The sequence below is a fragment of the Thunnus thynnus genome, chromosome 17 (genome assembly GCF_963924715.1).
Source record: "Thunnus thynnus chromosome 17, fThuThy2.1, whole genome shotgun sequence".
NCBI classification, from domain to species: Eukaryota; Metazoa; Chordata; class Actinopteri; order Scombriformes; family Scombridae; genus Thunnus; species Thunnus thynnus.
This window is the reverse complement of record NC_089533.1, coordinates 27,125,837-27,153,757: the sequence shown is the minus strand read 5'-3', so window position 1 is coordinate 27,153,757 and position 27,921 is coordinate 27,125,837. Positions and strand designations below refer to the sequence as shown.

Here is a 27,921-nt window from a genome sequence, read left to right as displayed (position 1 = left end):
CATTGGAGGAAGATGGATTTATCTCTCTCATTTCTTTATTCTGCCTCTCCTAACCTTTTAGGTCAGATTGCAGGGGACCGTTGGAGAGACACCGTCACGTGACCCCCGGTACCAAATGGTCTTCCGGCAGTGGTTCTCAACAAGGACCGGAGCACTAGAAGACGTCGCCACCTCTCTCAGAAATGCAGAAGACAACATACTACGACAACTCCTCAACGCTTTTCGGTGGCTACTCGTCCTACCAGGTGCAGGGAGCGGCAGCGGCAGCAGCAGCAGCCGCCAACGGCTTTGGGGGCTACGATGCCCCGGTCCCAGTGTCCCATCACCAGCCGGCCTTCCAGTCGGCTACCCATCTGGACGTGGATTCATACCAGCGCTCTGCCTGCTCTTTACAGTCGTTGGGCAGTAATGGCAGTCACCAGCAGCAGCAGCAGCTAGCCAAAACCAAGGAGCTGAATGGCAGCTGCATGCGGCCCAGCCTGCCGTCTGAGCACCACCCAGGCTCCCAAGTTTCCCCACCATTGCCCCCCAACCAGAGCAACGGTAATACTGGGGCTCAGCAGCCGGGGGGCAGTGCTGGAGCCTCCTCGGTTTCTAAATCAGGCCCCAATAAGTCGTCTAATTCCTCCTCTTCCACATCGTCCTCCACATCATCATCCTCCTCCTCACTGCCCCCCAACCCGACCTTGGCCAAGCACATCTTTCCCTGGATGAAAGAATCTCGGCAGGCGACCAAGCAGAAAAACTGTTCACCCAGCAACAACTCTGGCAACGGTGTGTTAGATTACACCTGTCTCTGTCTCTCTGTCTGTCTTTGCTTTGATTCCCCCCATATAGTAACCCAGCCATAACATGGCTTAGCATACCTCCTACTCCCTCTCTCTCATTACTCCTTTCCTCAGCTCCTTCTCTCCTCCATTTCTTTCCTCCTTCATTTTCCTTCCTCATCAATGTCTTTGTTCCTATTTTCCCGCCTTCTCCTTCCCATCACCACATCCCTCTTTCCTCACCTCTCTTATCAACATCCTCTTTCCAACCCCAGATCCCCAGAGGATTTAAGGGGTTTCTTGGACTATAATGGCAAAACATGTTTCCACAGTTACTGGTTCAGACAGGGAAATGACCTCCAGCAACTAGTCAAGCTGGTAAATATTAGTCTGTGGTTGGTGAGTCTGCTCTTGTCCAAGGTCATTTTACACGTCTATTATTGCTGTTAAATTAGCTGATGTGTCTAATGAGTGGGATTCATCTACCTAAAAAGGGCATTTTAGCATGAAAGCTAAGTGTAAACCTTAAAGCAAAATCAGATCTGCTTTACATTTCATCTATTTGATTTCTAACTGTGGCAAGTAGCTGAAAGTAAAAGAGGTCAAAGGTCAGAGGCATAGCAGTCTGACAAATATTCCTCCAAACCTAGAGGAGAGCTCACGCAAATAAGTAAAAAGCAGAAAGAAAATGTATCTTTTTAATGGCAAAGAAAATCCATAGTTTGCTTAAAAGGAAAAGTTTGCTACTCATATGATGCATATAAATGAAACATGAATTTTTGGACTCATCAATTCAAGACTCTAAACAAAATTCAAAATACGGATTTGTTTTAATGTCAAGAGTTAGATGAAATGATACCACTGTTATATGCTTTACATGTGTTATGTGTAATAGGAAGAGATGGAGTCTAAAGGTGATTAGCTTAGCATAAAGAATGGACAGAGGGGGAAACAGCTAGCCTGGCTCCGTCTAAAGTTACTAACACCTTTAAAGCTAACGAACACCAAACTAATTAACGCATTGGTTCTTTTTTGTTCAATCTGCACACATAGAAAAATATAAAAGCTACAAAGTGTGGTGCTCAGGGTAGTCACATGCTGGAATTATTGCTTGGCGAAAAACAGCCGGGTGCAGTCGTTTCCTGGAGTCTTGTCATCACAGTGAGCTCGCCAGGTTTGGTGCCATCATGCCTGGACAGAGACTGGCATTAAAACCTGTGGTCACTGACTACATCTGACAACTCACACTGTGGCTGAAGATGCTGCACAGCAGAGTTAGGCAGCATGTGCCTCTCCATGAAACCACCTGAAAATGTACATAAGAATGTGTGTGTGTATATATATATATATATATATATATATATATATACACATATACATATACATATACATATATACATATATTTAAATGGTTATATGTTGAATATTGTTGACAGGATCAGTGCCAGCAGAAGAGAATGGTAGAAGAGAGAGATTGTTGGTGTTCAATCTGTAATCTGTGTCAGATTTTAAGTAGAAGAACAGAAAACGGCAGCATGGCATTTTATCTTTAAGCTGGCATTCTTATTGACAGCAAGTGAGCAGTCAGAGTCCTTTAAAGTAACACTACAGTCTACTAACCAGCTGCCACAAACCTCCAGCCTATAGCCTGTACACCTTCATTCATTCATTTGCTTATTTACTTCCTTTCCTTGCTCTCCACCTTCTGGTTATTATTTGTCTTCCCATTACTCTCCCTCTTTCCCTCTCTGGCCTCTTCCTCTCTTCTATCCTCCTTGGAAAACCACTGCAAGAAGGAAGATATCAACAGGATAAATTTAGATGTCATGTACGATAACAGATGAAAAGATTTCAAGAGAAAGGGAGAATGACAAGGAGACATTTGAAATGGAAGGTATTAGCAAATGAAAAAAAATACAACAGGATGATAAAGTTGAATATCATCAGCATGTCTTATAACAGGCAAAGAAAACAGTCATTGAGGCAGACAGATATGTTTTTTGGATTGGTAGTTATCAATGAGAAAAAATATATTCTGCCATAATAAACATGAGTCTCATAGTAATGTTTTAAAAATGCTTTCAGTTGACTGAGCAGAGAGTTGTGAACAGATTTGAGCGTTTATTGACAAGAATTTGAAACAATCATTTAGAGGATGTCTGTTCTGAGACAGATGATGTTACCTCTGTTGCTTTCTCATCTTTCTGTCTCTGTCCATAGAAATAAACACTAGAGTCAACTGTTTATACAGTTGAGAGAGAGATAGAATTATAGAGAGATAGGATCAAGGTGCTTGCTTTGAAGTGTACTGCATCAGCTATTATTAGTATGAACACATCGCAAGCGTGGACATAGGCACATACCAACGTATTCATAACAATGGTGTATTTGGCATACTCACTGAGAGAGATGGAAGAGGCACTGTAGTTCAACACTAATATAAATCCCAGATTGAAAAGAAACACCAGCCCAGTGCTGCTAAAGTTTCAAAAAAACAGCCATCATGTACGTAAGCCCTGTGGACACATGGAACCTTAAGAATTGGGTTCAAATGAGGCACTGGCTTTTGACATTTAGGAGACCATTCTGGAAATATGAAAGTAAAGCTAGGTTTTTTTTAAGCGCTATATAAAAATGCAACCATTTAATGTTATTGCTCTGGCCATTGGCTCTGTCCGGTATAATATTGTACTCAACATAGTAATTGCTGAGCTCGGAATGTAGCATCATCGCTAAAAATAGGTGCAGCTAGGCAACATACACAAGGGTCACATGATCAGACAGTTTGTAAGTAAACCCCCAGGTTAGCAAGAGTTATTTGAAACAAGGTGAACGGTAAAATTATTACAAAAATATCCATCACAGACCAACTTCATGCTTCAACTTTTCCCGTACAAAAGAGGGATTATTACTGACATTACTGGTCAGTTTTGCCTCTAGATGATCTGGCTTAACTGTTGGTTTGTGTACAACTGACCAATCATCTGACAACGTGTGGACCTATTTTTCCAAGATCTTAGCATGTACTTTGATGGGTACAATGGGTTATCATATCAATACAACAGATGGCAAGAGCTACAGAAATAAACTTTTTCCCCCTCCTTACTATGGTGGGTGCATTGTGAAAGAATGGTAGCATGTTTGAAAATAAGGAAAATTAGTTTTTCATTTCTTATTCAAGCTTCCTAAATTATGGATCCTAAAACTTATTTTACTATTTATTTTGCAATATTGTTTTTGTCAGGGGAAAGCATGTATATGTGTGAAAGAAGCACCCAAGTTGTTGGCAAACCAGCATTCTTGAGAGTCTGTTTGTCTAGACAGAAGACTGATAAAGTATTGACGATAGTTAATAGATTTGAGGTTTATCAGCCTTCTTAGCCTGCATAAAAATGATATGAGTCATCCTTTTTTTTATTTTTTACCATTTTACGCAGTGCACTTTATTTCTGAACCAGTTAATTGTGACAGCTATGTTAGTCTACTTGAGCACTTTTGTGTCAGATAACTATTACTCTTTAATTTAAAACATGTTGTCTTGTAAAGCAGTGGTGGTTTTGAGGTTTAGCAGGTTCTAAAGACAAAATTATTAGCCTCCTGCTGAGAGGAACATGCCTTTGCCTTTTTCAAAAAATATATTTAGGCTACATGAATCACTGGCCCTCATTAAGAGTACTTACAGTGAGCTGGTAGGTGGGTTGTTTCCACAGGTGCCCAAAGCCCAAGGGTCATGAAATTCACTCAACCCAAACAACAGTGGATTTAAATCAAGTCAAATCAAATCAAGTAGGAAAAAACAATAATCCTAGCAGCAGATATAACCCTGCATCATCCTCATCAACGAAAACACGTGTGGTCAAATTCAGACGAATTGTCTCGGAGCAAGTGTGAATACTTTCAGCTCTAGTAGGAGTCATTATCATTATCACATAAATGTGATGAGAAGTCTGACTTTTCTCAACGAGCAGATTGAACTGAGTGCAGGTCCAGCTCAGCCCAGTTCCTACTCATAGTCCTTCTGCAGCGGCTGCTGTTGCTGCAGGGCATTTGTCTTTCCAGCCAAGATGCAATTTAGCTGCCCTCGGCCAGTTCCAGGGCCTCCGTCTCTTAATAACTGCCACTGTTATGAAGTGTTGACAACTAATATCAAGGGATAATTTGGCCAGCCTGCCCAGACCCCCCTCTGCTTTATTAAGAACCTGAATGCTTTCAATTTTCCTCCAGCATGCAGTCTCTACCTTTCTGGTGCTCTCAATCTTCATTTCATCATCTTTTTACCTGTCTATTACTATCTCCATCTTTTTCTTAATCCTTTCCATTCTTTCCTTCTTTTTTTGTACAAGTGTCCAATTTTCTGTGGGAGGGGGTGGTGGGGGATTGTGCCTCCGTGTTTCTTTTGCTAGTTTTTCTCTGTTTGTTTCCCTGTATCCTCGTCATTTTTCTCAATTTTTCTTTGACTCCCCCATATTTTTCTCACTTTTGCTTTCTTTGTTTCATGTTTCCTCTTCTCTCTTCAGCATCAGGAGGAGGTGAGAGTGGTAGCAGCGGGGAGAAGAGTCCTACTGGTGGGTCATCAGCATCATCTAAGCGAGCTCGTACGGCGTACACCAGCGGCCAACTAGTTGAGCTGGAGAAGGAATTCCACTTCAACCGGTACCTGTGCCGGCCACGGCGCGTGGAGATGGCCAACCTGCTGAACCTGTCAGAACGCCAGATCAAGATCTGGTTCCAGAACCGACGCATGAAGTACAAGAAGGACCAGAAGTCCAAGGGCCTGAGCTCCAGCTCTGGAGGGCCGTCACCAACCGGCTCCCCACCCCTGCCAATGCAGTCCTCCGCAAGTTTCCTCAACTCAATGCACCCCATGGTAGGGGGAGGCGGGGGAGGAGGAGCAGGCTATGATGCCCCATCTCCGCCATCCTTTGGCAAGCCTCACCAGGGAGTGTCTTACTCCATGTCCACTGCCTACTCCAATGTTCCCATGAAGGGATGCCCCCCACAGCAGAAGTATGGCGCTCCAGACCCGGACTACGGTGACCCCCATCCCCACCACAGCCTAGTACAGGCCAACAGTGCTGGCTATGGAACACCCACCAACATGCAGGCCAGTCCAGTGTATGTGGGGGGTGGCAGCTATGTGGAACCCATGCCTGGCTCTGGGCCCTCCATGTACGGCCTAAACCACCTCGGCCCCACGCCAACCCATCACCAAACCATGGACTACAATGGCGCGGGGCCCATGTCAGCCGCCAACCAGCACCATGTGGGCGGAGGGGGCCCCCAAGGTCCCTGTGACCCGCCCACACACCCGACGTACACAGAGCTGTCGGCGCACCACACCTCGACTCAGGGCAGAATCCAGGAAGCACCCAAACTCACTCACCTGTAGCAGGTTTGGAACAAAACAACAATGTAGGAAATAGTGAAGACGACACAGAACAAGTAACATGACGTGACTCACTAACAGACTAACTAACATGTGGGGACTCTACTGCTGCAACGGGACGGCACGAGAGACTAAACGAGATACTAAAGGAGTGATCCAGTGGTTTGTCCTGTGCTCTATAGCCACAAAGGGGAGCAATCAGTGTTTTGGTGTTGACCAGCCTCACTGTTTCCACTACTGTCATCAGTAGCTCCATCAAGTCTGATTAGGGCCAGAAATTTCACTGTCACCTTGGAAATGTAGTTCATTTTTTCTTTTTTTTTAAGTTCACAAAAGAAACATCTCTGCTGTGTAAAAAGAATGATATCAATAACAGTTGCCAAAAATAACTGGGACCAAAGTCACTATCTTCCTCTCTACTGATAAAACCTCACATCTTCTTACAGTGCACTCTTATGTAAAATGAAGAAACAAAACCCAGTTTATTAACTCCCAATCAGAGAAACAGTTTGATCAACTTACAAATTCAAAACTGTTTAATGTTTTAGAGTACATTATTAGTTGTTGATTTTTCATTGTAGAACTCGGTTCATTTTATGCACCTTTACAATTTTTACATGAACCCTTTTTGTATTCAAGTCAGGGTGGATTTCTTGGTCCCAGGGCAGTCAAGCATATTGTAGGCATGGGAGACAAGGTGTACAGTTAATTGTCCTCCCCACCTCCCATGGACAATAAATGTCAAAAAGCTCGTCTTGCAGCACTGGTGCAGAGACTGTTGTTCAGAGTCAGTATTCATTAGTCTGATAATTTACTGTGCCGTTAATAAAAACAAAGAACTGAAAACTGCAATATGGACGACTGCATTCCAGTGTTAGGAGGTGAGATGTCAGTGACCTTAAAACATCTCAATTCTTTCTGTGTAATATGTTACATGTAATTTACTCAGCAAGGTAATTGCAGCATAATTATTTACTAGTTACAGAAGCAGCCCTCCATAGATTTCTAATGCATTACTAAGCTTTTCCAAACTATTTTTGTGTGGGCGGAGCAAATTACAGCAGCTAGCATGTAGTAAAAAAGCCCATAATGGCTCTGTTAGAGCTAGTATGTGGTTGAAAATTGTACTATGATAATAAACTCTCCCCCCCCTAAGACACACACATATACAGACAGCTCTCCCGCCTGGTAAATGAAATAGTTGAGATTTTAATGGGCAGTTAACGAGGTGGTTAGATTTATGACGATGAGCTCTCTCCCCCTCCAGGCAACACATGTTGTTGTCAGCCAAGCTGAGCTATGTGGAGGACTCTTGCTCTCCATCAACCAGAGAGAGAGAGGGAGAACAGAAATATATGGCTGGAGCTGGCAGCACTCTGTTCTCCCCCATTCCACGAAGTACATAAAAACCACTGGATCGTCTTCCTCTCACTGTCTCCTTTTACCTCCTGCCGTACCTGTCTATGTCCGTCCAGACTGAATCACTACTAACCCACCGTCTCCTGTCTGTGGCAGCAGCACATCGCTTCTGAAGGAGGCAAACATTTTTCTACAATCCCCCACAGAAACCCACACACACACACACACACACACACATCTGTCACCACACATGCACTCACCACTCCCATCACTCTAACAGGGTTTAAGAAGCTACAAGCTCAAAGGCTAAACTAGCTCCCATAGACTTACACTCATATCTGTGCTAAGCTACATTAGCTAATCACACCTTCACACACATCCACAGCCAGGTTACGCCCAGCTGTTGACATCTTCAAACAAACACGAGAGGACATGGAAGAGAAATTTTTAATGTTCTTATTTTAGCACATCATCGACACAGGGTAAATAAGAGTGGAGAACACTATTTATTTATGTTTGGGTAAGTCATTATTACCCTCCTCTCTCCCTCTCTCTCTCTCTCTCTCTCTCTCTCCCTCTCTCTCTCTCTCTGTCTTTGGAAGGGTTCACTTACATTAGCGGACACCAATGCGTAGCTACAAGTCCATATTTTATATTGTTTTGTTTTGTTCTCACATATCTTGACTTTTAACGTGGATACAGGGTATATATTTGAACAAAAATGCATGTCCCGGAAATCTGAGCTGATGTGTAACACACTATTTTAAAACAACTGGGTTTAATTGTTTGAACCCTCAGTGAGGGCGGTTTGGGACAATACACACAAAACCCTCACAGACTTTCAGCCAGTGTTAAAAAGTGAAAACAAGCTGAGCACGGTTGACCCACACTTCCCTCACTGATGTTCTGCCAATAAACCTGTCGTACAGTTTTTAAAAGTGCAGATTTACACAAATGCTTTTCACATCTGGGCATCATTGTTGCACTTAGAGTTTACATTTTGATGGTTAAAGGTAAAAAAAAATAATAATAATAATAAAATCTTATTTTGAAGACGGAAGGCCCTCCAATCAAAGCGTCTTTCGCCAATGTGTGTTCAAGTGAACATTCATATATAAATATTTATTTGTTATAGCCCGTTTAAAAAGACTTTCTGTTTTGTATTATTATTATTTATCCTTCATGTATTTATATCGAGAAAAAATACTGTACTTTTTTAGTATTTACCTGTTATGAAAGAAAAAAAAAACAACGTTGTGTTTCTTCTTGTCCATTGTACTGAAGTTACATTTTTTAGTTCGTGTATTTTAGAAGAAAATAAGTAGTTTTTATGTTCCTATAATGACCCTTGTACATAAATGTCTTGGCTTGTACAGGGAAAAAGGCAAGGATGGCGATTGGTAACCCATCCGTGCATAGTCAGAAAATTTAGACAAACTATTAGCTGGAAAAAAGAACAAGTCTTTTTGGAGAAAAACAACTTCTTTCTTTGTCCTTTGTAGCTCCTTTTTCTTTCATTGTTGAGAGAGTTGTCTGTCGAACAATTCTTTAATAAAATGTTATGTTATTCAGAGCTATCGTCACTTTTTTAAGACTCTCAAGGGGGAGGAACTTGAGGAACTTGACTCACTGTGTTTTGGTAAATGATTGTCAAAATGTCATCATCTCGAAAACCCACAAAACCCTGTGTGAAAAGACAATGCAGCACTCTCTATGGCAGTGTCAGTGTCAGGTGAAAACCTGCCAACACTCTGATGATGTCGGTGCTCTAGGCGAGATTTTAGATGGAAGCCCCAAAAGATTTACATCAGTGCCCCGCAAAAAAGATACAGATCCAAGAACAGATATGAATTCAGACTAAAATCAATCGCCACGATGGTACCTCCTGCTCAGACAAACTCCTAACAGTCTTCCAGACAAAAAGGCGAGTGTGGGTTTAGGGGCCATTCAATGTTTGCCTGAGGTAGCACATGGAGTTTGGTGGCTGTCATGTGAAAACTGACTGAACAGTAAGGCTTTGGAAAATTAAATTAGATGAAACCCATGCAAGTTAATGGGGAAAAAGACAGGAAAAATATTACTTACATACATATTTCCTAAAAGCTGTATACAAGCACACTTGTTGGTAAGAAAGAAACAAAAAAAAACCAAAACACTTCACACTATTTGACACCATCTCTCTCATCTGGCGTCCTATGTGGCCTATGCCACAGGCTGGACCTGACTGCTGGGCTCCTCTAAGCTGCCAGCTGTGGTGAAAATCACTCAGTTAAAAATACAGGAAAAAATAGAAAATATGCAAATAATGGCACACCACAAATAGAGCTTGACTAACTTTTAAAATAAGTCAAGTTCTCTGGTGGTTCATACCAGCAGTGAAAAACAGATTATTCTTCTAAATAAAATACTGCAACCAACATTATTTACCTAAATCCTTTCAAAGTGCCAATAACTGCTAAAGTCTTAAATAATCTTGAGTAACTGGTGGATCTGGTGTAGTGTAACATTAAAACAACAGCTCTCAGGTTTGGAGGGAAACTAATCCAGTTGGGAGATGATCTGACACTGGTGCCAGTATTAAATATCAAGTCAATACCTCAGGCTAAAGCAGGGCATCACTGTCAGAAAACTTTCCAAATGATTAAACGTGAAGCCGAGAGCCACGTGTAACATGTCAGAAAGGAAAACATCTTTAACCTTTAGGAGAACATCAAGTCTGCTGCTGGTCTCCTATAAGGTTTACAAGCTATATAAAAAGAAGGTGCTTACTTGGAAAAGTGTCTGCTGGACTTGAGACATGCACCAACTGCAGCTATAATATTATTTTGCTGGTGGCTGATATTATTTACTGTACCAATAACCAGAGCCAGCGATCTCCTAGTGCTAATGTCCACTACTGGGCTACATCCCAACCAAGGCTTAAGGTCACATTCAAGACCTATTTCTGTGTTAAAACCTGATATTTTAGTGTCCAGTGTCAATATCAGTCAACTGTACCCTCACAGTATCACTTCTGATAGACGTGGTCAGCTGTGATATCTGTCACTGATGCTGGAGAAAACATTTAAAGGTGTAGTGTGTAGAATTTAGAGGCATCTAGCAGGATGGACCTGGCAGAAATTGAATATAATATTATATGTTTTAATTAGCGTATAATCAATTAAAACTAAGTATCACTGTGTTTTTGTCAGTTTGTGAGACCTTTCTATCTACATAGGGAGCGGGTCCCCTGCTACGGCGGCCGCCATGTTGCATCGCCATGTTTCTACAGTAGCCCAGAACGGACAAACAAGACACTGGCTCCAGAGGGGGCCTTTCACGTTTTTCACAAGTTTTGCGGCCACCATAGGTTCTCTAACAAGCTTGAAGGGGCAGGGGGAAGGGAGGGGGAGGGGAGGGGTATTCAGTTGGTTGCAGTCTGCAACCTCACAGCTAGATGCCACTAAATCCTACACACTGGTCCTTTAAGTTCTCCACAAAAAAAGATGTAATTTTAGAGTATAAATGCAGGTCCAGATTTAAAACATGTTGCCTCATTTTCATGTTATATTTACCAAGTATTTGAAGCAGCAAAGTGGCAGGGAGGCAATTTGGGTTTAACTCCTTCAGACACGCAGGCTGTGCTGCTGAAGTGTCCTTGAGCAGGGCACCAAAACCCTCTGTCACCTCTAGAACTTGGGCCCAAAATCATACTCAGAGCCAAAATCAGAACGTTTCACAAGAAAAATGTTTTCTTCTGCATAAACACTTGCAGCCAGTTTTGGAGCCAGTTCTGCGGAACAGGAGGTCTGACTGTTAATGTTGAGCCCAGCAGTGTTTTGACCACAAAAATAAATAAATAAAATGAAATAACTAAAGGTCTGAAAGCTTGAGGAAGATACTGGTTGAGTTGAGATTATTTACTTACTTATTTACTGAGACCAATTTATGATCCCAAACCAGAGCTACAGAGACCAAACAGTCCAGCAGATGTATGACTCTTTTCAGTATGGTGTAATCGTATTGTATCATGGAAAAACTGATTTTTGCATTTTGACTTTTTATTAGTAGTAGTTGAGACAATTCAGCTTAACATGTTCTCTCTTTACATCGTTCTTGCTCTCTCCTGTCCTCGTCTCTCTTTTTATACACACCAGCACATACTGATCCTCCTGATAGCTATGTGACTTGTGTTGATGTTTAAAACTAAAAAAAGCCCCGAGGCTTGCGCCATTGCCCGCTCACGTGGTCTCCAACCCCCCCACCACCCACCCCCACCTCTCTCTCTCTCTCTCTCTCTCTCTCTCTCTCTCTCTCTCTCTCTCTCTCTCTCTCTCTCTCTCTCTCTCTCTGAGAGCCTGAAAGCAGCATAAAACTTGGGACATAAATCAGCCTCCCATAAATAATGGCCGTACTTCCCTTTACATCTCCGTTGGACTAACAGACAATAAAAACACCAATAAGCAGGGATTGGATCTAATTTATTGCCTCATAAAAACAGACGGAGAGCTCGGCTTCAGCTACGCTGTCACCGCTGAAAACAGTGGAGCTACTGTAGAACACACTCACAGCAGGTACATATAGACTCTGCTCTGGAAACTCTTACTGAGATTTAATACGGCTGAAATCTGCCAAAGAACTTATCTGTCTGATGTGATCAGAAGTCTTGTTTTATCACGCAGTAACTATCAAGCTTTACCTAACCTAATAACCTAATATGAATATATTATTATTATTATTATTATTATTATTATTATAGGGTAGTCTTTTTTACTCTTTTTTAATCGGAAAAAGGCAAATAAAAGTCTCAAATAGCAATACAGTATAATATCAATAATTATTCATTAGATTTTGAATTAAATAGAATGAAAAGCACTAGCTAAAAGGAAAAAAGTATAATTTATCATACCATTATCAGTAACCCCAAAACAAAATAATTCACTGCTAAATAAAATAAAATAGAATAAAAATATCTTCAGCTGGCAAATCCACGTTTGGCTGACAGGAAAAAAACAGTTTCTTCTCTCCACAAAAACTCCCAATAAACTCTTCAGAAATGTACAATATCTATCTATCTATATATATAGATATATATATAGATAAATAGATATTTTTTAAAAATCCTCGACGTCGTGGTGCAGTGTATGGAGGGTGCTGGAGTCCAGTTGGCAGCTTGTGTCTGCTGTGTTTCGGTTTGTTTTGTGTGTGTGTGTGTGTGTGTGTTCCTGTAGTCTCGGCCTACTCACTGCCTGCGCTTTCTGCAGTGTTCAATGGCCCTCACTCCCACACACATTTCTGCTTTTCTGCCTCTTTTTCAGAGCCAGGAGCGAAGCCAAATGGCATGGGAAAGAGAGGGAGAAGGGCTTACGACGTAAATAGCTTCTACCCATTTGTTCCTGGTAGCTGAGCCGTTTTTCAATAGATAGATTATTTCTGTTTGGCGTTTCCATGTGTGCGTATGTTCTGTGCGTAAAAGCGCTGTAAAAATAAAAATAAAATAAAACACAGGGAATACAGTAACTAAAAGGAGAGAGATAGAGAGAGTTAAATGGGAGGTTTTCTGGTTATTTAGGGAGAGAGAGGGGCTGCTGTCAGGCTCTTTGCAGGGAGGGAAAGATTGATCACCGCACTTCTTTTTTTTCCACTCGGGGCTCCTCGGGCCCTCCCCAAAATATCCTCTGCTAAACTCCCGAGTTCCTGAGCTTTATAAAAAAAATCTCCATGTGCGTCCCGGTGAGTCTGAAGGCCACTCAGCACACTCTCACTTACTATTAGCGTTCATATTATTGCTGCTGTATTATTATTTTTACTATTAGGAGGAACAGGAGGCCTGCGCTCTCCCTTCCTTCCCCAGTTGCACGGAGCGACCTCGCTGTGAACTCTCTCTCTCTCCGTAAACACACCGAACATTTTTAACACTCACCCATCACACAGGAGAGAGAGGGAGAGAGGGAGAGAGGGAGAGAGAGAGAGAGAGAGAGAGAGAGAGAGAGAGAGAGAGAGAGAAGGGATGAGAGAGAACCGTGGTAGCTTGCAAGAAGAATTTTGTAGCCTGTGTGCAGAGACTATTTTAGGATGAGATTATATTTAGACAAATGTTAAGTTTCTCCCTCTCTCTTACAAACCCGCACACACACACACACACACACACACACACACACAAGCAGTCACATCCAACAACAATTTCTAAAAGTAGTATAATCCCAAATGCATGAGGAAGTCTATTAAATACAAAAATGTTAAACTTACACACCAACAGGCTCCCCCCTCTCTGCCTCTCACAGTTAAATCTAAGTTTCTGTCTCTGCTCTGTTATGAGCCAATCTGCTTCATCTTCACTACCGCTGAGTAGAAATCTTCATCATCCTCTCCTCCTGAGCTGCTGCACCATCTAAAACACTCTCCAAGTTTTTCTGTGTCTGAGTTGGGGATTTTCAGCCTCTGTCACACTTTATAAGATTAATGAGCTGAGTGTTGCTGTAAACATTTTTTTTTCTCTGAAGAAGCCATATTGTAAACGGTGCTGGCCAGCTACGCTCTCCTCATGTTAACCGTCATTACATCACCCAGAGGACCGAAAAATGTCCTAGAGATGCTCTATTGTTTGTGCGTAACACCGGGCCGGGATGCGCCGACCCGCCGCCCACACTGCGCACATGGCGACCGGCCGCCTTCAGGTTTTTTCTCCCTAGAATTTACCCCCCGTTAGGACAAAACAATAGCAGCTATCCTGTGATAGAGCCCCGCTTTGCCACAGCATTTGGTGGAAAAATAATAATGCTGCTTCCCACAGCCATCGCCGCCGCCAGGCCCAGGCCCCCGATTGGCTGTTCTGGGTCACATGACCAGGAATTGGCTGCAATTTCGCCCCATAGTTCTTCAGTTTAGCCTACCCAGGTCCCCATACGCTAGTAATATCACCAATATACACAATTATTATATAGCCACCGCATTTACGCCATTGCGGTCGGGAGCCTGCATGCTCGTGCGTTTTTTCATTTCGTTTTATTTTTTTAAGAAGCCATATTGTGTTGTGTGCGTGTGCGTGCGTGCGCGTGTGTATGTGTTTTGTTTTTTTTTTATTTTGGGGAAGGGATTGTTCGGGGGTCTCGCCGTTTGAGGGTGAAACCGGTTTGAGGGAGCTATGAATTTTGAATTTGAGAGGGAGATCGGTTTTATAAACAGCCAGCCGTCCCTAGCAGAGTGTCTGACGTCCTTCCCCGCCGTCCTGGAGTCATTTCAAACTTCATCAATCAAGGAGTCGACAGTAATTCCGCCTCCCTTCGAGCACACCATCCCCAGCCTCAGCCCCTGCACAGCCAGCCAGCCGAGACCGGCTGCTAGGAGCCAGCAGAACCGGAGGACCTCCGCCACCAATGGCCTCCAGACGCACCACCGAACCACCCAGCAGCCCTGCCCGCCTGGCCAGGCCCCTGCCCCGGCCAAGGCCACCCCGGCCGGTCCGCTGGCCCACGAGTTCCCCTGGATGAAGGAGAAGAAGTCATCCAAGAAGTGCCCCAAGCCTGGCAGCAGCTCCAGCGGTGGCGGATCCATCATCCCCCCCGCCTCGTCCTCCCCGTCGCCGACCGCCTCCGGGTACGCTTCGGCGGGCATCGAGTCACCCACAGGTCGGTATGCTGGGGGATGCGGGAGCCAGAGTGTGTGTGTGTATGTGTGTGTGTGTGTATGTGTGTTGGGAGTGTGAGGGATGTGCAGTCTGTTCTTTAATGTTCTGTTTGCATCTTCATTTTATCTCCACCACAGTTATAACCCTCCATTCATTACACACAGCGGATTTGGTTAGATGTCATTGTCTTTTACATCCTCAGTGTGTGTGTGTGTGTATTGTGCAGTGCTGTGATGCTGTGTCAACAGGGAAGCCATATCTAGACCACTGCATTATGCTGCAGTGTTTTGCACACTCACTCATCATGTTTTTAAATATGCATACATCATCTCTGTCATTCTATGGATCAATATTTAGAATTCAGCTTCAACTAAATGCAGGCCAGCATCCTGTTATTTCTGCAACATCTATAGCCAACATTTCCTAAATGCATTCTGTCCATAGAATTATTTATCGTGCGTAAAGGCGCACAGCCTTTTTTATGTACCAATCCTGCAGATGATTGCTGTTGCAGCCTGTATCATTCTGTTTTTTGGGTGGTGTGATTTCATATCAGCAGCAGCAGCAGCAGCATCGCCCTGGTATTATATATTCATAACACAACTGGAGATGGTAGCCATATTGGATGGTTGTAGGAAATATAATGGCGAGGCAAAGAGACCGGACAAAATATAGTGGGTGGGGGTTGGGGTTAGCTATAGGCTACATGCACACAGGATGCCAACTGCACACATTCTCATTTTCTGTGTTTTAGATCCTCTCTGTATTTTTTTTCTTTTTTGGGGGGAGGAGGGGTGTCTTCCTACTACAGCCAATGCATTTTTTTTTTCAAATTCCCCCTCTTATTTTTCTCTTTTCCACACACACAGAATCCCATCCCCATTCATTTTAAATGGAAATTCTTGTTTTCTTGTCTTCCTTTCTCTTCCAATTTCCTGCCTTTTCTAACCTCATTCACGTTTCAGTTATTCTTGGTTTTCGTTCTGTTTTTGACAGATACAGCCACATTCGTTTCACATCGACATCCCCACATTTCCTTGCGCATTTCCCCCCTTTCCCATGATTTATTTATTTTCCTCTCTTTGCATTTTTCTGATCACATGCTGCAGTCTCTCACAGCAGGCACGCTGCACTGCAGATTTTACAGAAGAGGGGAACTCACTTTTACATTATGATCATCTGTCTTTATCAGCGCTTTGTTTGGGTTTTCTTCCTTTCTTTTTTTTTTTTTTTGTTACCAGCACCAGATTGGTTCGCTCTTACGGTTATGGCTTTGGCTGCTGCTGTAATTGGAAAGAGTATTTTTTATGAGACTTTTTTGTGTTTTATTACTGTTTTATTACAGACAGAAGAGCCGAGGGGATTTCTCCTCACTGCTGAAACAGCTTATTTTGGGAATCCTGAACGCAATAAAATTGTAGATGTTTTACAGGCGCCTCCTGAACTAGATTGCAATTTGAAGTTTAAAGGAATTGTAAAATTAAAATAAAAAATGAGGATAACTTCAAACGATTTTTGCACAATAATTCCTCCTGATAATTTCTCTTTATCTGCCTTCTTTATGTCTCTGTGTGTCTCTGCAGACCCAAGCCAGGCGGCTCTGGATGGTGGAGGAGCCGGGTCCCGCCGGCTGCGCACCGCCTACACCAACACACAGCTGCTGGAGCTGGAGAAGGAGTTTCACTTCAATAAGTACCTATGCCGGCCCAGGAGGGTGGAGATCGCCGCCCTTTTGGATCTGACCGAGCGGCAGGTTAAAGTTTGGTTCCAGAACCGTCGGATGAAACACAAGCGCCAGACGCACCATCGGGACGGTGGTGGAGGCCACGAATCCAGCGACCCGGGCGGTTTTGAGCCGCTCGAAGGCGCCGACGCCTCATCTCCGTACTCAAGCCAGCCGCTGGAAGCATCAGGCACTGGAGAGGCTACATCGGAGGGCGAGCCGGGGAGCAGCAATCCATCTTCGGCCGCAGCTCCCACCGCCCACACTAATGACAGCGGGGACAATGCACAGCCCACGCCGGAGGAGGGCGGCCGTTTGAGCTGCCCTGAACGCCCACCGCTGCCAAGGACATCTGGCTGCTCTGACTCCGCTGCGACCCACCACTCCCCGCCGGCGTTCACCGCGACAAACTCCGCTGACAACTCGGGCTTGATGCAGCTCAGCGAGGCCGGGCCCGCAGCAGCGTCCGACCCGGCATACTCTGAGCAGCGGGACTCCTCCATCACCTCCTCCTCCTCCTCGTGTGCTCCTCCTGCCGCCTCCTCATCCGCGCTTCCAGACCTGGCCTTCTTTGCCGGGGACTCCTGCCTGTCACCCAGTCTGCAGAGCTCTCTGGATAGCCCGGTAGATTTCTCCGAGGAGGACTTCGACCTGTTCACAAGCACACTGTGCACCATAGACCTCCAGCACCTCAACTTCTGAGGCCAGCTGCCACGTTCAGACACAAACCAACATTAAAAATGAAACCCACATGAAGAAGGGACGGACGGGACTGTGTGGAGGAACAATCGAGCGGAGGAGACGCACTCGGCGAGGACTCTGTTTTAAAAGCATAAAAGCTTCTCGGCAACATTCCTGAAATATTTCTGAATGAAAATTTTATGTTCGTTTTTAAATATATTTTTTCGTCTTCTTGCTGGTTTTATTTTGCGACTATAACGTAGTTTAAGATGATAAAAAATTCCAGTTGATTTTATTTTTAAATTACACCGAAGGGAAATAGTTTTTTTCAACGGTCAAAACGTTGTGGATTTTTCTCTTCCCTTGTCCAAATTTCAGGTATTTATTGCCTTTCTTGTTTTTTATTTTATTCTTAAAATGATCAGTTATCAGTATGTGTGGATTTATTTCCTATAGTCCATTCTGGTGCAGCTTCATGGATCCTTAATAACTTCTCAGGAACTGTTCACGGAGTCTAGGTGCAGATCGCTGGACCGCTTTTAGAAAATCTGAACTGAAGAATGAATTCATTCTCTCTCTGAACGAGGCCAGACGAGAGGGAAGCCCTGCTGATGATCCGAGTTTTAGACCCTAGTTTATTTATTGAGATTCTTTAATAGTGAAAATCCAAATTATTTATTGTACATATATTTTCATAGTGGAATAATAATAATAATAATAAAAACACAAACATTTACGATGTTGCCAATGTCGTTTTGTTTTACATCCTGTATAAATTAATGGAGTGCTGGAAAATTATAAGACATATGCAGGACTTGTTTTTTATGCTTTTAACACTAATAATACCTATATTGCAATTTTATAATACATTTATAACATAATGAGCGTTCAACGGCCTATAAGAAGACGTAGTGTCACTATAGTTATCTGGTCGCTGTCACTAATAATAGTGGATAATATAGTTTTAGTTGTAGGCTCTATAGCCTATAATTTACCAAATAGGCCTATTTTATTCACATTAACCTCACATTTTCTTTTGTAGCTAATTATTAAGATAGGCCTACATATTTTTACTATGATGAAATCATTGAATTGCTGTATTACTTTTTTTTTCTTCTAATATATATTTTAATTCTGGCTCATAATTTTGACTTAAAACAGATTTCAGGTGAACATGCTCTGCCGTCTACTTTCACAGCATAATAGAGCCTGATAAAGCCCAGTATGGCCCAGTATGGTCCAGCTCATGTGTTTACACAGAGATAACCCTGAAGGAATGACTTGGAGAGAGTATGAGATATTTTCCCAGGCAGATAAAACGAGGAATAACAGTCTGAGTGCACAGTGTTTACCTCTATTATGTTAACTTTGCATAAGCAGGAGTGCCTCTGAGTTAATGGTTAGCATAGCATGGCCGTTTACTATCAGTAGCTACCACCGTGTGAGAACAGCAGAGCTAAGCAGCTACAGGCTTTTATTGGCAGCGTGAGACCACACTTTACTATATCTCACATTCTACTGATAGTGTGTGAGTGTGGGAGTCAACTCAAGACGTGCATTGCTATTTCTCACCCAGTATTAGGCTAGTAGGCTGAGTGAGAGTGAGTTAGCATGGCTAGCTCCCTGCCATTAGTGTGTGTGGATATGATGCTAACTAGCTGCTCCTCCTCCTGCGGAGTCAAAATGGCGCTGAAGACAAAGCAGGATGTGAACAATGAGCAGTGGCAGCCATTACAGGATGACTGGCTCACTGTGACAGGCGTGTGTGTGTGTGTGTGTGTGTGTGTGTGTGTGTGTGTGTGTGTGTGTGTAACTTGCTTTTTAGGCTACACATCCAAGACCGTTTTATGGCTAATTGCTTTATCTCTGATAGTAGTAATAATAATAATAATGACAATAATAACATATGCAAGCCCTTATTCAAAGAAAAATAACATCCAGTTAAACTGACATTTTTAACACAATAAATTAATAATTTAGGAAGGGATTATGCATAATTCCAGTTATTATATTATATATACACAGTTGGCTGAGTATTGGCTGATGCATGTCTGTTGTTCAAATTGCCAAAAAAATTAAATGAAATAAAATAATCCTTATCGTTAAGAAACAGCAGTGACCCATTTTTGGGTCCTGATCCATAGTTTAATAACCCTGCTGAGCTCCACTTCCCAAATACTACTCTATCAGCTAATCATGGTATTCTGCCACATGATCAAAACCACACAAAATTGGAGACAAAATTCAGGACAAAAATATTACAGTTTGGATAAAACACATCCTTTTTCTCTTTACCACACTCAAGACATGTCAGTTATTGTGTGGTGCTTTGAAAACACCCTGATATAAAACACTGTGCTCACTTAAGAAGCTGAATGTGGATCTATCAATATGGTGAAGTTCTTAAGTCAACATAGCTGTCAGCAAAGGTACTACTGCTCCCTTTGTGTATGTATATGATTTCCATATACTTTCATATTATGAAAGCAAATATGGCTAAAGAAAAAATGTGAAAGACGATGTTGATCTGGCTAACATAGTTTCCTCAGACAGGACAGCTCAGTTGTCATTAAAATATTATATTGTAACTAAAACTGGAATGACATTTTCCCTCATTCTGAATCAGTCTGAATGTGGGGTTTTGTACTAACTGCAGTCTAAAGATAGTTCTGGTTGGCTCAGGCAGCGATAGTGAGTGAGATGTGACAAACTCATGTAACAGTTTGCAGGTTCCTGATTTTATCTGTGATAGTTCACATAAATGAAAATAACAGGATTTTAAAAGTGCAATGATAAACTTTGTCATACTTTTCTTTCATGAAAGGGGTCAAGCTGCAGGATACTACAAAAAGAATTGTTGAACAAAAAGGAAAAGCTATATTGCATATAATGTGACCGAGTGGCAGCATGTAAATGGGAAACATTAATGGCTCCAGTAGGGCCCTCGGCAACTACGCTGATCTAAAGTACCTTTGATGAACTTGAATTCATAATGAGAACAGAAAAGTTTTAAACATATGAATTTAATACGAATCCTGAGATTCCCATCTCCTGTTTGAGATTTTCAACTAAAATAAAATGAGAAACACTGTCAAACACAGAGCTGAGATCCAACAGAACTAAACCTGAGTAGGAGCTGGTCACTTAAGGGGGACCAAATATGCTTTTCCTTAATTTCAGTCATATATATAATGTTACAGTGTCAGATGTTCATATTAAATGTGGCCAAAGTGTCAAATAATGAGGTAAATGTATGTATAAGTAATCCCTGTGAGCAAAAGGCACCGGCTTCACTCTGCTCTGAACACTCTGTTTCCAACAGTTTTTTCTACTCTCAGCCCAAGCTGATGTCAGCTTGTGACGGATTCTATATATGGTCATCTGCTCCACACACAGTGTGTGAGTTCACTGCTCTGCTTATATTATGGCATTTTGTTTTCATGACTCCAGTACACAGCAAAGCAAAGTAAAATAAGTAGTTTACCTGTTGGAGGTGTACTGGTCTTCTGCAGCTCTTCATCAAACATCATTATCACTGTGGCTGTTTCTGCTTGTACTATTCTTCCCTGCATTATTTCTAACTGATCCGCTGAACAAAGAGCTCCAAATATCTTCATATCTTAGCACCACTAACAAAGCTCTGACGAACACGTTTCATTTCCCGCACATTCTTCACAATAAAAGTCTCCAATTATTTAGTCATTGAAAAACTTTAAATACAAAGTAGTAAATCAGGAAATGTTGGGCTTCATCAGCAGTCACTTCACACGACTGATAGTGCTGCCGATGGATGTATAAAGAGAACTGGATACAGGAAGAGCGCCAGGCTTTGAAGCAAATTTGACATAGAGGCCAAACCACGTAATTACAACGTCATGTGATGTACACTGGCCTAAAAAGACTTTTTCCCCGTTTTCACCGTTGCGGAAGCAATGCGGAAGTTGTTGAACTTTTCTGGCTTCATGCGCCACTGAGCAACTTTCATGGGAATGAACGGGGCCCCACCGCTGCTGTATCCAGTTCTCTTTATACATCCATGGCTGCCCCTCAGCAGCTTCCAGAAAGCTGGCCAATCAGAACAGAGTGGGCTCATCAGGAGGGGGGACTTAAAGAGACAGGTGCTAAAACTGCCTGTTAGAGACAGAGGCTGAACTGGGGGGCTGCATAAGTATAAGATAAATAAGGAGTTTTTTGAACTGTGAATCATGCAAAGCTACTCTGGTGGAGTCCCAGAAAAAAAAATAGAGCTAGAAATTAGCATAATTGGTCCCCTTTAAAAGAAGATCTTGATATGTGTGAGTCCAGAAGTATTTTAGGTCACCTTAAACTTTTTCTTGCTGAGAGTTAGATGAGAAGATTGATACCACTCTTGTGTCTGTACAGTAAATATGCAGTTGGAGCCAGCAGCCAGTTAGCTTAGCTTAGCATAAAGACCGGAATTGATTAATTAAATTAGTACAAACACAGAAGTGTCAGTTTTTGTATAGATTTAACAAATGAGAAATATTGTGTTAATTGGTGAGCTTTAGAGGTGATGGCAGGTGGATTTTGTTTCCTTTGGACAGAGCCAGGCTAGCTGTTTCCCCCTGTTTGCAGTCTTTATGCTAAGTTAAGCTAGCCAACTGTAGCTTCATATTTACCTTGCAGACATGAGAATGATACCAGTCTTTTTGTTTAACTTGTGGCAAGAAAGCAAATAAGCTTATTTCCCAAAATGTCGAACTGTAACAAAAGATGTTTCTTGGACTTTCACTGTTAAAGTCTATAGAGTCACAGAGTATTAGCCTTCATGGACAGAAATACGGTCGTCTTTTTAGGTACTACCACACCGTTTTACACCAATCAATTCACAACCATTATGGAGAGGAGGCATGATTACAACCAATAATGTTTTCAACATACAAAGCAGGTGAGTATTGTATTAAAGAATCCAAATCTGTCCTTTAAAAAGATTAAAAATGGCAAACATAAAGTTAAACAAATGCAATAACTGTATATTACGCCCATGTAAAATGTGAATTAAATACGGCAGTGGGTTTACCACACTGAAGACTGGGACGTAAGGCATACTGTCACAGCAACACACTCTCTCTCTCTCCCATAACCATCCATCTAAGTGTATCTTGTAGACAAAGAGATTACAGCAGAGTACATCTCTATGCTGGGAGACATATCTCACCTTCTGAGTGCCTGTATGTGTGTGTGAGGGAGAGATTGTGTGTGTGTGTTCCAATAATCTCTCTCTCTCCTGGCTGTCACCGCCTGTCGGCCTGCTGCCATGCTGTAATACGCGGACTGTTCCTTTATCTCTTGCATCATCGTCACCATCACTGTTATGATTTCTGCCTGTGTGTGTGTGTGTGTGTGTGTGTGTGATATTGCATAACTCAGGCGTGATAGATCACCCACTTAGCAGCAGTGGTGAAATATGTGAGCAGTGGATTTTTATCATCCAGGGCGTCAAGAGGAAACTTTACCCTCAGATACAGACAGTACTGCTGCACTGCTGCTGTACTTAACTTTACACACGCATTTGTGACCCAAACACATGAATGCAACCTGCAAGTAAAAGTGGTGGGACTAAACAGGAAAACGAGGAACTGTCACTTCATGGTAGGTCTTGTACTGTGTACAAAATGGTTCCCAAAAGACAACAAAAAAAGGCAAAATACAGCACTACTTTCTAATAATGCGTCCTTTATAAGGCACTGAGTAGTAATAATCCATCAAAAAGAAATTTAGCATTGCCCAACTGTGAAATCTGTGATATCTGACTGGTGTTTATGCACCATTTCCCTTCCCATCTAGACTAAAATCCATTGATTAACGTTGTAACAGTTACAACTGCACACTGGATGTGTTATTATAAAAACTCTTTATTTTATCTTTATTTACTTATTTATAATTGAAGATTTGATGGCTTATTAGAAAGTAAGAAACACGATAACTATTTATCAGGGGATTACAAACATAAGAACTGTATTATTACATAATAGAAAGGCTAAACACAAGCCAAACAGACAATCTGTCAACCCAAAAGATGTTTTTAATTGCGATTTATTTATTTATTTATTAATAAACCCATTAGTTGCTACTTATAAAGCTTTCACAGTAGGTGCCTCATCAGTCGTGTTTGAGTTTCCAGCTGGGTTGTAAACCTCTGCCTCATCATACCGATAGCTGCTTGCTGCACATTGCAAAGCATGTGCACTACTTTCTGCTAACAATCCCAATCCTTCATATTTTACAGTTTCAGACATGAATGTTGTATGACTCTATGGCATCAGAGATTTCTCAGTATGATGAAGAATTATAAGTATCTGAAATTTAAATTCAAAACTCAACATAAACTATGACGTATTTATTATACAGAGGGTGATGAAGGCATGAATGAGGGAGGGATTTCACCACAGGTCAAGAATGCAGAGAGACTGTCTGAAAGTGTGCATCGTCATCCCCATTGGTAAGATTTATTGTGTAGAGACTACAAAGACATGTGAAAGACACAGAGTTCATGGAGTGAGATTGGTGAGGTACTGAGATGCAGCCGAAGGACGCTCAAAGCTCAGCTCAACCTCTCTGACTTGCATTACAGCCAGAAAATGCCCCATTTTTGAAATTCAGTGATGTTTGAACTCAAATGTGTTTCAGCTGCTAATGTCTGCAACCACTGCTGCTGCTCTAGCTCCTCCAACATCACGGTTGAATTTTCAGTAAATTTGATTATATCAATGACTAATAAAAATGTTATCAAACTAAGCACTGCTGGAATTGTAACATCTTACATTAGCAGGTGTACTTAATATTATGTATTTGGACTGATTTCAAGATATCTGACATCACATTTCATTTTACCTAGAGGCTCTGACCTTTGACCTCAGATAAAAGGCATTTATAACAATGAATTATTAAATTCTACTGTATCTATTTTCTCCCTTTCTAGCTTGTGTGACCTAGTACAGCCTCAACAGTAATTATTCAAAGACCACAGGAATATTGTGCCTGTGACCTTTGACCTTTAAGATATTGTTTTTAATGTTAAGTCAAATTTATAGGATTCACTGTAGGTCTCTCATAATAACTACATCAGATGAATTAGTTTGCTTTTTGTTTCACTTATTTCAGGAGTTTCAGGACCTGTATAATATGTCAACACCAACCTCCCCCCATCCACACTCTCTTCCAGCCCTCCATGCTGAGCCAAAATGGCTGCCGGGTGTGAGAGAGATCAGGTTTAAAGAGAGGATACCGAAGAACAGCGCAGGGTCATGGCTGAAAAAACAGTCAACCATAGTTCACACGTGTACATGCTGTGTACATATGTACAGAGATGTAATTATTTCCCTCTCTCTCCTTTTTTCTGCTATATGTGTGAATTTATTCAAATCACAGCAAAAAGCCAACTTGTGAGTCAAAAACAGGTGATCAATGCTTCACCCTCATCAATACAGCTTTGGTGTGTGTGTGAACTGTCTATTGAGTTGTCAGGTACTGTAAGAGCCTTGGAGGATACACACAAAACGCAAATCACTCTGTGTATGTGTCCCCCACCGCAGTCTCTCTCTAACAGGTCAATAAAGAGCCATTCCACAGGATTTACTGGTATTTACCAAGGGACCAACACAGACAATTGTCAGTCAATCCAACTGCACCAATTAACAGCCAGTAAATAGACTGCTGAGTGGAATAAACGGGGGGGGGGGGGGGGGGGGGGGGGTTAGCTGGCACTCAGCTAAATACTAAACTACTACAACTAAACTGAAATTTAGCTGTGTTTTATTGAGTAACACTCATGGAACTTATTTAACTGTGAAGCTTTGCAGGTGCTGCAGGTATCAATAAGACATAGAGAGGTATTTGATGTAACATCCCTTTGTTCCCATGTTGAAGGTCCTACAGTAAGCATTGTCTGGGACAACCTTTGTTAATACAACAAGTACCATCCAATACAGGAGTGGCTCTTTATGGAAAATGTAAAAAAATCAAATGTGAGGGGAAAATGAACACATCTCCTCAGACAGACGCCCGACTGTTTCTTTAGAAAACAGATTTCATGCCCGCAGACTGGTTAACATGAGTCGGTTCACTGGCAACCAAAAAATATACAATATAAAAAAAGGAAGAAAGAAAGAAAGAGAGGAAGATCTGGAAGGCGCAACAACACAGAGGAATGAGAAACTGGCAGAGCAGAAGCCTGCTAAACTCTAACTCCACACAAACAACACTGCTATTGAACAATTCTGTAAAACTTTGACTTACGTTCAACTTTAACTTTATTACATTCAGTGTTTTTTCAATATACTCTATGCACATAGTGAGTGAGTAAATTGTTATTGTTGAGGAAAGATTGTGGTTGTGGCAAATAAACAATGGTTAAGGTATATGGATAGGTTTAGGCAGCTAAAGCACCATTTACACTTCAAGTGCCATTCCAGGTCTCCTTTATGAATCAAATCAAGATTTGATTTAACGTCTACACTTAGGATTAGGATGTCTTCATTGGCCAGATCACAAATCTGATCACAATCAGTCTTGGTTTTCCATGTTTAATGCAAATCAGTCGGCTTTACTCCAGTCCAGAGAGTGGTTGTGAGGCACCTGAATCTGTCAAAAACACTCTATCAGTTCATATGACAGTAAAAGTAACTGTCCATAAACAACAAACACACTATTGACACAAGTTCAACTTGCATTGAAAAAATACATAAAATTACCAAATAAAATTTTCACTCCAGTTTTAGAAGTCAGCCCACACAAAGCATATCATGAAAGAGCCATTGATTACTTTTGAAGCTTCATTTCCAGAGTACGACAGCATTGGTTTGACTCTGGCTGGCACTTTGAAGATATAAGAGGCAAAAAGTTGAAAAGATTATGAGTATATGTTTCTTACCTTTTATCCTGACATTAAATGTTTCACACTGACATACTTACTGCCCTCTCATGTCACTTTTCATAGTCTGTGAAAGTTTTATGGTTCTTGTGTCAGAGTAGTGAGTTAGTTTGATTTTGGGCTTATGTGATTTTAGGTTATTTCCAGCAACATAGCTGTAAATACAAGTTTTTTAAAAACATGTTGGTCCGTTATGAGAACACACTGCTGTTCCACACGAGAACCTTTAAAGAGCAAACACACTGGAGTCATCAGATGAACCTGTTGTTAATACACAGAAATTGCTTCCAAACAGCCATAAGTTGATCAGAGGCATCAAGCAGCTTCAAACCATCTGGAAGCTTCAGCTGCTGAGACTCAGAGCAACGTGGCTGTTTGTCATCTGGCTTCTGCGACTGCTGATGTGTTTGCAGGCAAAATGAGACCATTTTTTTAAATGAAGGTACTAAATATGAACATGGTGTAGGCTCATTCTCCTCCAAATTGAGTATTCAAAAACATGTTTTTTTCAGCTGGAAATAATGTGAATTGGCAACATTAGGATATTAGCAATGTTAGCAGCTCTGAGATCAGTGAAGTGTCCAGTGTTTATGCCATTTATTGCTCCAAATTTTGGATCAATCAATCTGCACCATGTGTAGGGCTGTAACTCATGATTATTTCATTATCAATCAATCTGACAATGATCTGATCTGATTATTAGTTTTGATTAATCAATCAATCATTCGGTCTATGTAAGAAAACATATTTTTAAATGCCCATCACAAGTTCCCAGATTCACTTCACAATCATAACAGGTAAAGAAAAACAGCAATTATTGAACTTTCAGGAGCGGGAATCAGAGAGTGTTGGAACTTTTACATTATATATAGTATATATAACTATTATATATATTAATTTAAAAATGATTGCTGATTAATTTTCTGTTGGATGACTAATTGACAGATCATTTTAGCTCTGGCCTTGTCAGAGCCATATCATCAGGTCAAGTTCATTTAAAGGTAAATACCAAGTAATAACAGATATTGTCAGTAATAATGATAGCAGTTCATACAGTATAGTGCTGTCACAGCATCTGTTGTTTTTCAGTTAAGCAAGCCTTGAAGAGGTTGTAAGACTTGAAGCCGCTGTGCCTTAAGCTACACTTCCTCATACTCACCACTTGATGTCAGCTCCAAGAAAACTCTGAAGTGTTGAAATGAATGGGAAAAACTTTGCTCTAGAAACACAAACTCAATACATTTTTCCAAAAGAACACACGGTCTCAGTGGCTAATATCATTACTTTATTTTACTTTTTACTTTATGGCAATTTTGGAAATTATTCTCCCATTTTAAAGAAATGGTATGTTTATAGACATGTTTACACTGATAAGTGTCCCAGCCTATCACACTGAGCCATAGTGGTCGCATCCTGCTCATCCCACCTCAGCTCCAATTTATTTCAGAAATGTTTTTCTGATGGATAATGGATATGAGAAGCTGGACATCATTGTCTCCAATAGGA

General features: G+C 41.6%; 2 protein-coding genes across 11 annotated transcripts in view; both read left to right on the top strand.

The window, feature by feature from the left end:
* The window catches only part of hoxb3a (homeobox B3a), a 95,196-nt gene extending 86,111 nt beyond the window's left edge, over positions 1-9,085 (top strand). For all 10 annotated transcript variants that reach the window (XM_067570336.1, XM_067570332.1, XM_067570333.1 and 7 more), the window contains 2 exons: positions 62-774; positions 5,285-9,085. In XM_067570336.1, the coding sequence (XP_067426437.1) occupies positions 183-774; positions 5,285-6,156 (1,464 nt within the window). In that variant the 5' untranslated portion in view covers positions 62-182 and the 3' untranslated portion in view covers positions 6,157-9,085. The remainder of the gene's footprint in view (positions 1-61; positions 775-5,284) is intronic.
* Positions 9,086-12,306: 3,221 nt separating this feature from the next.
* Positions 12,307-18,258, top strand: hoxb2a (homeobox B2a). Its single transcript, XM_067570427.1, has 2 exons — positions 12,307-15,119; positions 16,702-18,258. Exons 1-2 carry the CDS (start codon positions 14,636-14,638, stop codon positions 17,541-17,543), a joined length of 1,326 nt encoding a protein of 441 aa, XP_067426528.1. The 5' UTR covers positions 12,307-14,635; the 3' UTR covers positions 17,544-18,258.
* The last annotated feature ends 9,663 nt before the right edge of the window (positions 18,259-27,921 follow it).